The sequence below is a fragment of the Dipodomys merriami genome, unplaced genomic scaffold (genome assembly GCF_024711535.1).
Source record: "Dipodomys merriami isolate MVZ:Mamm:240054 unplaced genomic scaffold, mDipMer1.0.p SCAF_6, whole genome shotgun sequence".
Classification (NCBI taxonomy): Eukaryota; Metazoa; Chordata; class Mammalia; order Rodentia; family Heteromyidae; genus Dipodomys; species Dipodomys merriami.
Window position 1 is genome coordinate 58,319,364 of NW_027206179.1, and position 15,323 is coordinate 58,334,686.

The 15,323-nt window shown below is 40.4% G+C and overlaps 1 protein-coding gene across 6 annotated transcripts in view; it reads left to right on the top strand.

Annotated features, from left to right (window-relative positions):
- Spart (spartin) overlaps nt 1–15,323 on the top strand; it is a 51,383-nt gene that overhangs the window by 18,594 nt on the left and 17,466 nt on the right. Inside the window, exons 1-6 of one of the 6 annotated variants that reach the window (XM_070002965.1) lie at nt 561–646; nt 2,084–2,173; nt 4,234–5,045; nt 9,135–9,332; nt 12,492–12,659; nt 15,029–15,152. In XM_070002965.1, the coding sequence (XP_069859066.1) occupies nt 4,236–5,045; nt 9,135–9,332; nt 12,492–12,659; nt 15,029–15,152 (1,300 nt within the window). In that variant the 5' untranslated portion in view covers nt 561–646; nt 2,084–2,173; nt 4,234–4,235. Of the gene's footprint in view, nt 1–290; nt 367–560; nt 647–1,444; nt 1,797–2,083; nt 2,174–4,233; nt 5,046–9,134; nt 9,333–12,491; nt 12,660–15,028; nt 15,153–15,323 lie in introns of those variants that run through there. The other 5 variants (XM_070002964.1, XM_070002967.1, XM_070002963.1 and 2 more) reach the window with 5 other exon arrangements.

Here is a 15,323-nt window from a genome sequence, read left to right on the forward strand (position 1 = left end):
GTTTAGCATCTTTTATGGTATTGGAACACACACACCTTACAGGAGGGTAACTGGGTAAGCAGAGACTGGGTTGCAGTTGCTCGTCCTCTTTTGTTCTAGGTGCACAGCGTCAGGCGCGCCCCCTGCCGGCCGCCGGCGTTCACGGCCCACGATTCTGCCGCTCTCTGCACAGGGCCCACTGTCGGGGGGGGGGGGGGGGGGGGGAGATTGCGCAGGCGCAGTGGCGGTCGACGTGGCCAAGCAGAGGCCCTGGTCGGGGGCAGGGGGCTGGGGGCGGGGGGTGAGGAACCGCCCGCCGGCGCTCTTCTTTCTCCTTTTACAGTTTGACCGGCGTTTCCCCGGTTCGAGGCCGTCTCCCCATCCCAGGTGGGTGGCAGGTCAGAGTGAGTAGCCTTGAGGCTGCAGCGGGCGCGACGCTCGCGGGGGGCTTAGCCACGTGAGCGGGCTTGCGAAGGCGGTGCGCGCGTGACGTGACGCGCGTGACGTGTGGCGCGCGGCCCGGCGGGGGCGGGGCGGGGCGGAGCGTGGGGGGCGGAGCCTGGGGCGCGGGGCGCGGGTCGTCTTGGGGAGCGGGTCAGGTTGCCACGCTCGGGCGGGGAGCTCGTGAGACCGCGCCGGAGGAGCGCCCCACGTCTGCAAGGCTCAGGTGGGCGGGCGGCTCGGAGTCGCGGGGGGGGGGGGGAGGACCGGGGAGGGGGGTCCCCCCTCCGCAATCCGAGTCTGAGGGGGACAGTTGAAGGGAGCCATTTCGAGGGAGATGAGTTGGAGAAGTTGTTCTAAACTCCCATCTCGCCCCTTCTTCCCCCGCCCCCCGGCGCTGACTGCTGGCGTGGGGAGCCCCCCCAACTCACCCCCACATCCCCGCTCCCGGCGCTGACTGCTGGCGTGGGGAGCCCCCCCAACTCACCCCCACATCCCCGCTCCCGGCGCTGACTGCTGGAGTGGGGAGCCCCCCCAACTCACCCCCACATCCCCGCTCCCGGCGCTGACTGCTGGCGTGGGGAACCCCCCCTTACCCCCACATCGCCCCCCCCAGGCTGATATGGTCCGCCCGAAACCGCAGCCCCTCCTGGAGCCCCTCCTCTGCGCCTGTCCTGAGGCCCAGGCTTCACTGTTGACATGGCTGGAGGGGGGGACGAAAAGGTTCGAGTTACTCTCCCTTCCCTGGCTTTCACGACCCTGCGAGGCCCGTGCTGCGGCCTGCTGGGGAGCGGCCCCCCAGGGCAGCCGCGGGTGGAGGGCGTGGCGGCGCACTCTGTCGAGTACACTGGCTCGCGTCCGCCAGGAATGTGACATCCCAAACTCTGAATCAGGGAGAGAGGGTGCTGGCCCTGTGCACTCTGCCGTGACCTAGCATTGTGGCGTTGCAGTCGGGCCGGGCCGGCCTCCCCGTTCTTAGATTGTGATGAATCGAAGTTTGCTTTCTGGTGTGTAACGAGGAACTCAGTTATTGTGATCCAGAGGAACAGTTGGACTGAAGTCAGAAGTAGTTAAGAAATCTAATCAGGTTTCTTTGAAATTTACGAAATCGGGAAGATTTCCTAAGTGGAACTCGTTTCTAACGTGTACTCTTTTTACAGTTGACTTCACTTGGTGGTTTTATATACAGCCTGCTTGAAAGTGGAAGCCTTGATACTGTGTGATGAAGGATTGCTTCCCACCTGTGGCCCTATATACATGTGAAATGTATATAGCTATTACCTTAGTGAGCCAGAATGGGGTAGGATGGTACAGAAGGAGTTGGGAACAGATATTTGAAAAAGCCCTATTTCTCCCTTCTCAATAATAAGAATAAGGTGGGTTTGTTTGTTTTGTTTTCTGCAGAATGTGGGCAGGAGTCTGTTGGACAGTGTTGGTGAATATAACTGAGTCTTGTGCATTTCAGTAGCAGTAAGATAAATTCTCAAATCGGAAATGCTCTTATTTAAAATGTCAAGGTGATACAAAAGTTAATTGGCTTGCTTTAATCATCCTTCTTATATTGCATTGAAAATCAGACTACATCACTTTATATATAACTAATTCGTTAATATGTAATTTAAGTAATGATGTTTGTGGACCTTCCCTCTTTTCTTTTGTAAAGGTCAAGGCAGCTAAGACTAACTGTGGTGTTACCCTTTAAACGTGATTGCTTACTGTCATTTTTAGAAACAGGATTGAACCAAATTGCCAGGTATTTGGATTCAAAACTTTACTTTTGCGTTGTTATTTTTAAAGCAAACCGACATATAGTTATATTGTTTGTAAGCTCCTTTTACTTTCATTAGAATGTATAATACAACTTACGTGTATTATTGCTACCTGCAAACAGGTTTTGACTTATGATTTGATTGTGGTACTGGAATAGATACTGCTTATTACTTCAGATTGATGTTTCCTACACTTTCTATTCCCAACTTTGAAAATTAACGCATATGAAATCACATAATAATTTTTATCTTGACAAGATGCTTGGTAAACACTTGCAGTTAGGAATATGATAGGCCTCTGGCGACTTGTATTGTCTTATTCTGTGCCACCTTGTATCAAAGGAGCGTGTAATGTGTCCCCTGTTTTCTGCAGTAAGAAGTGGTTACTGTTGGGTTCAAAGGCTCATTATTAGGTTCAGAGGCGTGGAGAATAGACAGCATGTTCAATACCAACACAGGTTTGTTGGAGGCCCCGGGGAACAGAGGGGAGCCCCCAGCCAAAGTTAAGAGACTCACTCCTTGCTTACAAGCTGAGGCATTTGTAGTGGGGAATGTAGTGTGGTCTGATGGGGGTTGGTAAAAGCAGCTGTTACATTTGCAGTTGGCAAGAGGTGTGTGTGTTAGTAATCCATATGGATTACAGCCTGTCCAGGAAAAGTGGGGGTAATTCAGAATTTGTAAATCAAAACACTGGTGGCTTCTAAATGGGTCACCCCCAGACAAGGGAAAGTAAGAATGGAATATTCATAAATCAAAGCACTGGTCTGGAGCCTTGATAAGGAGACCTGACTATTTGGATCTCTCAGGATCTTTGGAAAGGGAGGCATTCTGAAGACATTTATTTCTACTACTATTGAAGTCAGCCTGAGCAGAAAAGTCTAAGAGATTCTATCTCTGAAATAAAGAGCAAAAAGCTAGGCTGAAGGCATGGCTCAGGTGCTAAAGCACCAGATGAAAAAGCAAGCCCAGCAAGTGTAAGGCCCTGAGTTCAAGCCCTGGTATCAGCAAAAAATAAAAATACAAAAAAAGGAAAAAATTTGTAAGCCAGGCATTGATGATAGCTCATGCCTATAATCTTAAGCTTCTTGGGAGGCTGAACCAGGGAGAATAATAGTTCAAATCTAAGTTGAGCCAATGGTTAAGACCATTTCTCAATCATTAGCAGAGCCTGGTGGTACATGTCTGTCGTCCCAGCCATGGTAGGAAACCCAAATAGGAAGATTGAGGTCTAGACACACACTTGGGTAGGAAGCAAGGCCCTGCCCCCCCCCCCAAAAAAAAAGTAGGGAAAAAGAACTGAAGGTATAGCTCAACAGTAAAGTGCCTGACTAGCAAGCACGCCCTGCATTCAAACTCCAGGACCTCCAAAAGATAAAATAGTTATCACCTTTTTAGTAATCTTTTAGTAAGCTATCTTAATAGGGGTTAGAGGGGAAAATAGGCTAACTCTACTTGGGTAGCTTGCTATCTTTGAATGAAAATTGGGTAACTTTAAGGTTTCCTCCAGATATTTTCTCATTTCTCATTCAGTGTGATTCAGCTAATTTTTTTTTTAAAATTTTTATTTTTTATTTTTTATTTTATTTTATTTTTTTTAATTGTATTTTATTTTATTTGAGAACATACTGTACAGGGGGGCTACAATTACATGGGCAGGATAATGCATACATTTCTTACCAATGATTCAGCTAATTTTTATTAGCTCTAGATATAATCTGGATTTATAGAAACTGTATAATGAATGTTAAGTAAGGCTTTTTACTGCAGCTCTTAAAGGTGAATACAATAGAGAAGTATTTTATTAAAACTAGTAAAAATTACTTAATAGTTGTATTCTTTTATTTCTTAATATTTAGGAGTATGAGCATTTATCCATCAACTACATATTAAGGGCTTTCTGTGTGTCAGAACTAGTCTTAGAGAATATAAAAGTGAACAAGATAGACGAGCAAGTCTCCTGTCCTCTTGAACTATATTCAGGTAAGAGAAATGAATAAGTAAACAAGTAGCTAGCTAATTACTGGTAATGTTTTCTATTTTGCAGAAATGGAGCAAAATCCACAAAATGGAGAGCCTGCTGAAATTAAGATCATCAAAGAAGCATACCAGAAGGCCTTTTTATTTGTTAATAAAGGACTAAATACAGATGAATTGGGCCAGAAGGAGGAAGCAAAGAACTACTACAAGCAAGGAATAGGACACCTGCTCAGGGGAATCAGCATAGTATCAACAGAGCCTACACACACAGGCCCTGGGTGGGAATCTGCTAGACAGATGCAGCAGAAAATGAAAGAAACACTGCAGAATGTTCGTACCAGGTTAGAAATCCTAGAGAAAGGACTTGCCACTTCTCTACGGAATGATCTGCAAGAGGTGCCCAAGTTATATCCAGAGTTCCCACCAAAGGACATGAATGGAAAGTCACCAGAGCCTCAGTCCTCTAGGTCACCTCCCCAGCAAGCTGAAGAAAGTAGAAACACTTCAGCCACAGGTGCAGGGTCAGTTGCTGAACCCTCTTCTCTGTCTTTACCATCTCCAAGCTGTCCAGCAGAAGCTCCTCCTGCTTACACTCCACAGGCAGCCGAGGGACACTACACTGTGTCCTACGGAACAGATTCTGGGGAGGTTTCATCAGTTGGAGAGGACTTCTACAGAAACCATTCTCAGCCACCTCCCCTTGAAAGCTTAGGGCTAGATGCTGATGAGTTAATTTTGGTACCAAATGGAGTGCAGATTTTTTTTGTAAATCCTGCAGGGGAAGTTAGTGCACCTTCGTATCCTGGGTACCTTCGAATTGTGAGGTTTCTGGATAATTCTCTGGATGCAGTTCTAAACCGTCCTCCTGGGTTTCTTCAGGTAAGTGGGTACAAATGGAAATGTAATTTTAAACATAGGATGCATCTCTTTTGTTAGTATTTATACTGCATCCAGGATAATTGCAAATATAATTGTAGGTTCTACTTCATGTCTCCTAAAATTAATGAGCCCCAAATATCTATGTTTCTGTTTTATAATCATTTTTAAGATACAAAATCTTACTTTGGTTTTAAATTTGTGATGACAGGACAAAAAAAGGAGAGAGTACATCATTAGTTTTTTCATTCTTTATCTGAAGAAGAAACCTAGTGTTTTAAATTTCAGAAGGGATTTACATAATTTATGTAGAAATAAATTACTATCCACAAATGTTATCAAGACCCAGCTGAGGTTCTGAACTTGGTAGAACCAGTCTACTGTATATAAGAATGGTTCCTATCCAGATACAAGTTTGCCCCTCAGGTCATGAGACAATATCTGGAAACGTTTGGTTGTCACAACTAGGGGATGGTTCCTATTGGCATAGAGAGTAAGCTGCTAAACATCCACATCATACAACCATTATCAACAAAAAAGTTAGCCTCCAAGTTGCAATCATGCCAAGGTTGAGAAAATGGATAAATTTACCAGAATGTAATTGGTTCATAAGCAAAGATTGGTAGACTAAGTAAAGACTGGTGTCAGGACAGAGCTGTGGACAGTCAGGTGTTTCAAAGGTAGCAGTAGTCCAGTGACAATCTGGGCTTTTTGGTTTTGGTAGAACTGGTGTTTGAACTCAGGGCCTAAACAAGTGCTCTACCACTTGAGCAACTCCTCCAGCCTTTCAATTTTTCAGATAGGGTCTTCTGTATTTTTCCCAGATTGCCTCCGGTCATGGTCCTCCTATGTATCTCTCCCATGTAGCTGGGATTAGAGGCCTGAGCTATAATGCTTTGCCTGGAAGTATGGTTTCAACTGTTTGGTTGTAGGTGCTGGGAGCTGGGTTATTGAAATGAGGATTGATTTAGGGTACATTAAGCATAAAAAGGAATTTACTTCGTTGAGTGATGACTATTTAAACAAAGTAGGTACTTTTGTCTGGAGTCCAGATAATGTAGCTTTGTTTTAGCACTGGCTATATATATTTTTACCTGGAGAGTGTTCGTGTACATTCAGTTCTCATGAAGCTTTTTCATAGAGTCAGCTTAAAAGCTGTTTACAGTTAAGGCTTAGTAGATTGAAAGGTCCTTTGGGCATTATTGATTAATTACTGGACAAGAAGAATGACTCCAGTTATTTTAGGGAAGAAGTCTTAAGGTTGAACAGGGCAGGTTGTTCTCCCTCTATAAACAACAACAACAACAACAGGGCAGGTATGTTGTATAGGGTCATGGAAGGATACTGATAAAACTACAACAACCTGCTTATTTGGTAATAGTAATACTGTGGAATTAAATAATGTTTGGGTCCTTGGCAGCTGAAGGTTCAGGAGGTAAACATCAGAAACACTGCTGGTTACATGAACTAAATCATTAAAAGGATTGAAACTTTAGAAAATATCTTGTATTAATTCTTGATAATTTAATCTTTTTCATCCCTCCTTCTTTGGTCCTATGTCAAAAGTAAAATTATACCCCAAAATTACTTTGAATCCCCTTAAGAAGCTCTCATTTACATATGTCCAGGTATTTGTAGCAGAGTCTTAAAAAGGATTTGCAGAAATGTTGACTGAGTGTGTTTATTCTAAAAGCCAAACCATAATAAACTTGCTAAGTTTCAGGCATTAGAAATATTTTTTCATATGCTATAAAGTCCATTTGTGTATTTAACAAATGAGAACAAGATTATTTTGTTTGGAATAGACTTGGAATTTTAGGACTCTGAAATTCTTTTGGTTTAGTTCTAATGTGTTTTTTTAAAGTCCACAAATCTGTGGTTAGTTCATAGAGAACTTGAACATGAAATTTCCTTCTGAAAGTGAAACTGGGATAAGTCAACTTACAAAGATAAGCTCACCAATCTGTAATAACTGATTCTATGAAAGGGTAAACAATGTTTAGGAGCTTTGGCATATTGCACTTCAATCAAGGTATAGAGATATAATTAATTTTAAAAATATTATAGAATAGTAAATGAAACATTTCATAAGCTTTTTATCATTTTTAGAATAAACTAAAATTTTCTTGGTCAAATATATACCCCTAGTATTGGTTTCTCAATACTTTTATTATACTGTATGATTTGTTCATCAGAATAACAAATGTAAAAATTAAGGAAAATACCTGTTGTCTCTAATGCATATTAAAATATGTAATTACTCAAATTTAAAAGTTTGTGAATTGGGCTGGAAAGGTGGCTCAGTGGTAGAGTGCTTGCCTTGCATGCATGAGGCCCTGGGTTCGATACCTCAGCACCACATAAGCAGGAAAAAAAAGCCAGAAGTGGCACTGTGGCTCAAGTAGTAGAGCACTAGCCTTGAGCTGAAGAGTTGAGGTACAGCGCCCGGGCCCAGAGTTTAGGCCCCACAACCGGACTCCCCCGTCCCCCCAAAAAATTGTGAATTGCCTGATATCATTTCACATGATTTATCTACTATGCTTTGGAAAATATAGTAGTTTTTATTATAACTTGTGCCAAGTTTGACTTAAATATAAACAGGTAGTTATTTCTGAGATAAATACTGAAGAGAGCCAGGCACTGGTGGCTCACACCTGTAATCCTAGCTACTCAGAAGGCTGAGATCTGAGGATCACGGTTCAAAGCAAGCCAGGGCAGGAAAGTCTGTGAGACTCTGATCTCCAATAAACCACTTGAAAACTGGAAGTGGCGCTGTGGCACAAGTGGTAGAGCGCTCACCTTGAGCTGTAGAGGGCAAGGGGAGTGCCCAAGCCCAGAGTTCAAGCCCCACGACCAGGAAAAAAAAAAAAAAAAACCAACTGAAGAGAATTAATAAAAGGACTGAAAATGTTTATTAGGTAAATTTCAGAAGTGAGCCTTAAATGTATCAGTTTTCCATCTGCTTGGATGAAGTCTATGTTCTTTTATATGTTTATATCACACATTGTGTTAACGGATTGATCCTTCCAATTTTATTTTATAATAAGATAGGACTCTAGTGTTAGGCAGAGTTATATAGTTTGGCTACTAAAAAGCAGTATGGCTACCACTTTTAAGACTGTTAGTTTTCTTACAGATGTGGAATGTAGATATAAAAAAGTAATATGACATGCTTATAAAGAGATATTTGGGGAAGAACTACTGGAAGAGAAATGATCGAAGTACATTATGTGTAGATAGGAAAATACTATAATGAAATCCACTAAACAATTCAAAAAGGAAGGGGAGAGATAAAGGGATAATGAATTTGTTGTTTTTGTTTTTTGGTCAGTCGTGGGGCTTGAACTCTAGGCTTAGGCGCTGTCCTTGCGCTCTTCGGCTCAAGGCGAGCACTCTACTGCTTGAGCCACAGCACCACTTCTGGTTTTCGAGTGGTTTATTGGAGATAAGAGTCTCACGGACTTTCCTGCCAGGGCTGGTTTTGAACCATGATTCTCAGATCTCAGCCTCCTGTGTAGCTAGGATTACAGGAGTGAGCCACCAGTGCCCAGCCAGATCTCTAGTTCTGAAATGTACTATGAGAGTCTAATTTGTATCATCATTTTGGGATGAAAACTATATAACATGTATTTCTGCTTTTTAAAAAACCCAAAGATGGGCTGGGAAGGTGGCTCAGTGGTAGAGCGCTTGCCTTGCATGCTCGAGGCCCTGGGTTCGATTCCTCAGCACCACGTAAGCAAAAAGAAAAAAATACGGAAGTGGCGCTGTGGCTTAAGTGGTAGAGCACTAGCCTTGAGCTGAAGAGCTGAGGGACAGCGCCCAGGCCCAGAGTTCAGGCCCCATGACCGGACCAAAAAAAAAAAAAAAACAAAAAAAACCCCCAAAGATGTAATGGAGCAATAGCATTTTTAGCAGTTTTTATTGCGGGAAGGTTATAGTAAGAACTGATTAATTTTCATTGGGGATTTATTAATACAGATGTTCTATAAAATCTTTAATATATGTACATATCAAAGTTTGAAATGTTTATTTTCTACCATAACAATCTTATTTTAAAATTTATTTCACTGATTTTTCTTCTAATTATTTTAGGTTTGTGACTGGTTATATCCTCTAGTTCCTGATCGATCTCCAGTTCTGAAATGTACTGTGGGAGCCTACATGTTTCCTGATACAATGTTACAAGCTGCAGGATGCTTTGTGGGAGTTGTCTTGTCCTCTGAACTACCAGAGGAAGATAGAGAACTCTTTGAAGATCTGTTAAGGCAAATGTCTGACCTCCGGCTTCAGGTAATTCATATCTTCATTTAGGATGAAAATCTACTTTAACTTGTGCACTGTCTTCTTTTTAAATTTTTTATTATTTTTTATTATAAAGGTGATGTATGGAGGGGTTGCAAATACATAAGCCAGGTAAAGAGTACATTTGTTTTTGGGCAGTGTCCTCTATTCCCTCACTCTTTCCTGGTTTTTCTCTCCCATCCCCACTCACAAGTTGTATAGTTGATTTCCTTTTCTTTTTTATTGTGAAAATACCATACAGAAGGGTTACAATTACATTAGCAAGGTAATAAGTACATTTCTTATCAAGCATTGTTGCCTCCTCCTTTGTTTCCCCTACCATCCCTGCCATCCATCTGTATAGTTGATTTTCAATATGGTGTCCACTGAGTAGCATTGCTGCATTTGTTCACCCTTTGTCTCTCCGCTTTTGGGCCCTTACTCTCCCAAAGACAGATAAAAAGAAAACTAAAACAGCAACAAAGAAAAAAAAACCCTCTGTTTCCATTTCCTATAATTCATTTCGATAAATACTATTTTATATGGTCAGATGCACAGAGGCATTGCACTTGGTGTTCATCTCTCCTAAGAGAATCCTCCTTTGGTTTCACTGTGTGTGAGTGCCTAGAGTCCTGGTCATGTCTGCTTTTAAAGAAATTGTAGCTGGGCACTGGTGGCTTATACCTATAATCCTAACTACTTAGAAGGCTGAGGATGTAAGGATGTGGTTCAAAGCCAGCCCAGTCAGGAAAGTCAGTGAGACTCTCATTTCCAATAAACTACTCTCAAAAAGCTGGTGGTAGAGCTATGGATTAAGACTTGAGCAAAAGAAGCTCAGGGACAGCTCCCAGGCCCTAAGTTCACACTGCAAGACAACACACACACACACACACACACACACACACACACACACACACACACACACACACACACACACACACACACACACACACACACACACACACACACACACACACACACACACACACACACACACACACACACACACACACACACACACACACACACACACACACACCATGAAGTTGTAGGAGTTGGATATGTAGCTTAAGTTATATAGTGCATGCTTACCAAGTGTTAAGCCCTTGAGTTCAAACTTCCACAAATAAGGTGGAAGTTATTCACTTATCTAATGAGATTAGTGGAGACTGAGAGTGTCTAATTTGCTTTGTGTTTTTAAGACTATCCTGAGAATTTCATATAAACAATGATTAAGGTTCTAGGCTTTGAAGTTAAATTTCCCTGGTCTGAATTCAAATTCTTTTACTTTTTAGCTGTTTATCTCAGCTGTTACTTCTTTACCTTGTCATAAAATAGGGATAAGAACATCCACTTAGTGGGCTGAGGTGATCAGTGCTAGTAAGAAGTAGAGCTCTGTGAATACAAGCTTTTATGTTTACCACCACTCTTAATGCTTGATTGGAAAAGTGGTCCCATGGCAGTAAAGCATGAATGAATGAAGACAATTTTAGCTTCAGATCTAGTTGTATTATTTGGACATTTAAGGTGTATGTTTGGAATTTTCAGAATAGAATTGGTTGACAGATTACCTTTTATGACCATGAAGGAAAAATGAAAAAATAAAATGAGTTAATTTTCATTGCTATGACAAATGCTTGAGAGAAGCAGTTTAAAATGATTTATTTAAAAGATTTATTTGTACTGACAATTTCAGAGATTTCAGTCCATGACTGGCTGCTCTATTACTTTTAAGTCTATAGCTAAGCAAAAACATTGATAGCAAAATGGTATGGAAGAGAAAAGCTGCTTGCCTCATGGCAGCCAGGAAGCAGAGAAAGAACTGGGAACAAAGTGCACCCTCCAGAAGCACGCCCCCAAAACCAACTTCCTCCCACCAGGCCCCACATGCCCTAGCCTGTACTATCTCCCAGTGGTTATTAAATTATGAATGTATCAATCAGGTGATGAGAGCTCTCATGATTCAGTCACCTTTTAATGATGAGAACCAGCTAGGACCAACTGGGGGCCACTTTCTATCCAAACCACAACTATCACCCATATTTAACCCATTTCCTCTGCCCATATTATAAGCATGTGGGTATCTGTAAGGGAGTTGAAACAGATTATGGTGATGGTTTTATTTAGGGGTTCTTTTCTATCCTACTGTTTGACAAGAGGGGAAATTATTTTTATTAAGGAGTATTAACAGTTACCTCAGCATGATTGGCAACATGTGTGTACTCATTTGGAATTTATTATTAACCAAGTACTCTATGAAATGGTAGGATAGCAAGAGTAAGATAGGTGAATACAAAGGTACATGGCCTCTGTGTGTTCATGGGGAGGAATAAGCATGGTGAAATGGGTCTGGATTTCTCTTGGCTTTGCTTGTTTACTCCTTTAAGTGACATGCATATGTATCCACAGACCTGACTTATCTATATATCATTGAACCTACATTATTGAGCTTTAGGAAAGAAATTAAAGAGACTTTGAGAATACATTAATGTTTATTTTCTCTATTCAATTTTTTTATTGTGTATTACCTTTTCTCTATTGTTTCAGAACTTAAACTGTAAATGAAAACTAGTTGCTGAAATTGTTTTTTATTTTAAGTACTCATTTAGCAAATGTGTGCTAGCAAAATGCCTTTAGTATTAAAAGCAAACATCAACTTATATGCATTTCCTTAAATCTATTCATCATTTAATTAAATTCAGTTATGCCAGCAAGTACTCTTAAGTTGTCTTTTATATTCTTCTTTGAAATTAAATATAGGCCATATGGTTTGAAACTAAAGAACTTAGAAATTTCAGGTTTGGTAATAAGGTTTAGGGACAAACAAAAACAACTTATTTAGACTGTCCAATGCTGATATTTGAAGAAGTATATTGTGAAAATGGTGTAACATGTCTGGATAAAAGTCATCTATGCAGTCTGTTGGGTTTTTTTGTTTTGTTTTTGTCGGTCATGGGGCCTGAACTCTGAGCCTGGGCGCTGTCCCTCAGCTCCTTAGCTCAAGGCTAGCACTCTACCACTTGAGCCACTTCCAGCTTTTTCTGCTAATGTGGAGCTGAGCAATCGAACCCAGGGCCTCGTGCATGCAAGGCAAGCACTCTACCACTGAACCACCTTCCCAGCCCTATGCAGTCTGTTCTGAGCTAAGTTTTGTTCTTTACACTCCAGGCCAACTGGAACAGGGCAGAAGGAGAAGATGAATTGCAAATCCCGGGAAGAACAAGACTCCCCTCTGACCAGTTGAAGGAAGCTTCTGGCATTGATGTAAGGCAGTCAGGTTCTTCATTGGACCAGGCCAACAAGGAGGCACGTCATAAAGGAAAACGCGGGAAAAAGGTAAATAAAGGAGTGATAGGAAGTATGTTCTATTCTGTTTCATGTTTTATGCGATCTTACTTACATTCATTACTTATATTCACTACAGTGCAGTCAGGATTTGCTTTAATATTTCTTCCTCTAAATCATTTGTACTCAGATCCTTTGAAGTTCAGGGATCCATTTATCCTGTTTGAAAACTTTTATATTTACAGTAATGACATGCAAACTCTTCATTTGCTATGCCTTGTTTTCCACTTTGCTGTATTTAGCAAGAGTTTGGTGCCAGTTTGCTACTTTCTTTGGCATTGTCAGCTCTACTTGGTTCCTTTCACTTTCATAGATGGGAAACAGAACTGAGATCTGGTTTCTTAAAACAATGTGTAGTAGTTTTCATTTTATACCTTAGGTTCTTAGTATGAAATATGCCCTAAATTACAAATGTGAATTAGAGTTCAGTAAATATTTACCGAGTGTTAGAATGTTAGACGTACATATTGGACAAGGTTTAAATTTCTCATCTCAAGAAATAGACCACATAGTGGAAAGTATGGATTAGAAAAGAGATAGTTTCTCTCTAATGATTATTAGGTAGAAGATCTAGCCTAGCCTGATAAATAAGTATGGGTGGATGGATGGCATCGGAAGCATCAAAGAGTGTTGTTCAGATAGACATAATAACTAGGATGGTTCTTAAAGATAACAATAAGAATTGGCCTCATGTACGTACAAAAAGTGGAAGGGATTCTAGGCAGAAGTAGTAAGATATGTAAATAGAAGCCAGTAGTGTTCTGTGGCTTACAAGCAATTCAGTATTCTTCATTGTTGTATTCTGTTTGGTAAGTGCTCATTAATTTTCTTTAGGATTAATATCACATGAATATTCCATATATGCTTGCAAAATACAACCGGTTCAAGTTATTAACATCTTAGGCCAGCTCAATGAGGACTTTAGAGTCCTGCATGATTCAAAGAAACGTTTGTTTTTAAAGGTTTTGAAAAGTTAATCACAAGAAATAACTTCAAAGGGTAGAAAATTCCTAACAGTCATCTAGCTCCCTTCTTATTTTGGTGGTACTGAGAAGGGAACTAAAGATCTTGTATGAGCTAGGCAAACATTCTACACTTGAGCCAAATGTCTAATCCTAGATAGGGTTTGCATTTTTGCCTAGACCAACCTCTGACTTTGACCCTCCTACCTGTGCTTCCCCCATATTTGGGAATATAGGCATGTACCATCATGCTTGTTTGTTGAAGCGGGATATCACCTGGAGTTAGCCTCAAACCATGATCTTACTATTCAACACCCCATCCCCCCTCCCCTTGGCCCTGAGTTACTAGCTTCTGATTGTCATTTCATATGTATTTTATACATAGTCCAGCCTATATATATATATATATATATATATATATATATATATATATATATATATATACACACACACACACATATGCAGATATTTAACACATATAATACATACAATATTTTGGCATATAATACATGTAATCTTTTGCTTTTGTTTGATGTACATATGTAATCTATATTTTTGTATTTAAATGAATTTCTTGATATTTCTATTGGACATAGAAAGGTTTCATACTATGAGGTATGAGTTAGCCTGTTCTTCAGTTTCTTAGAATGAACTTATTTTGAGATTTTTGGTGTTGTCTCTAGCTCTATACCTTCTCCCATTTCCACTTAAAATTAATGTTTATTCTTTTTTTTTGTCTGTTGGTCATGGGGCTTGAACTCTGGGCCTGAACGCTGTCGCTCAACTCTTCAGCTCAAGGCTAGCTCTCTACCACTTGAGCTACAGTGCCAATTCCAGTGTTCTGGTGGTTTATTGGAGATAAGAGTTTCATGGACTTTCCTGCCCAGGCTGGCTTTGAACCGCGATCCTCAGATCTCAGCCTCCTGAGTAGCTAGGATTACAAGCATGAGCCACCAGCGCCCGCCTACATATTCTTAAATACTTCACATTCATCTTTTCATCTCTGTCAAAACCAATTTTAGATATATCCTTTATTGACTGAGTCATTCAAGAGTAATTTCTGAGCACCAGACACAAAATAACTTCTATGGATGAAGGAATATACATGAAGGAATGGATTAATCAAGGAAAAAAATTAGCCAATTTAAATATGAATTTATAAATGGTATATTAAGAGTTATACATGTATTTAGTTCCAGTGGGAACTTAGATAAGACCAGGATTACTTTTTGCTTCATGACAGTTCTAGTATTGTAGTGTATAGGATTTGCAACAACTAGATTGGCTGGAGATTTTTTTTTTATAATTATAACTCATATTTGTTGCCTTAACATTTTATTACATGGTAAGTTTCCCCCTTTTATTGTTTTCACATTTTGAAACATTTTCACTGTTTAGACAAAAGATGCTTCAACTGAAGAAGTTAATCTGAGTAACATTGTACCCTATGAGCCAGTTTCAGAAGAAAAAGCAAAAGAATTACCTGAATGGAGTGAAAAAATGGCTCACAACATTTTAACAGGTACTACAGTAATATTAGTTTTTTCCCCTATATTTTGAAATTTTGGGAACCAAATAAAATTATTGTTTATAAGGCAATGATTTAGAAAAAAACTTCTATTTTTATCTCAAGCAACCAATTTTGAAATACTAAAAATAGAATTAATGTCCCAGAACATCACATTATCACATA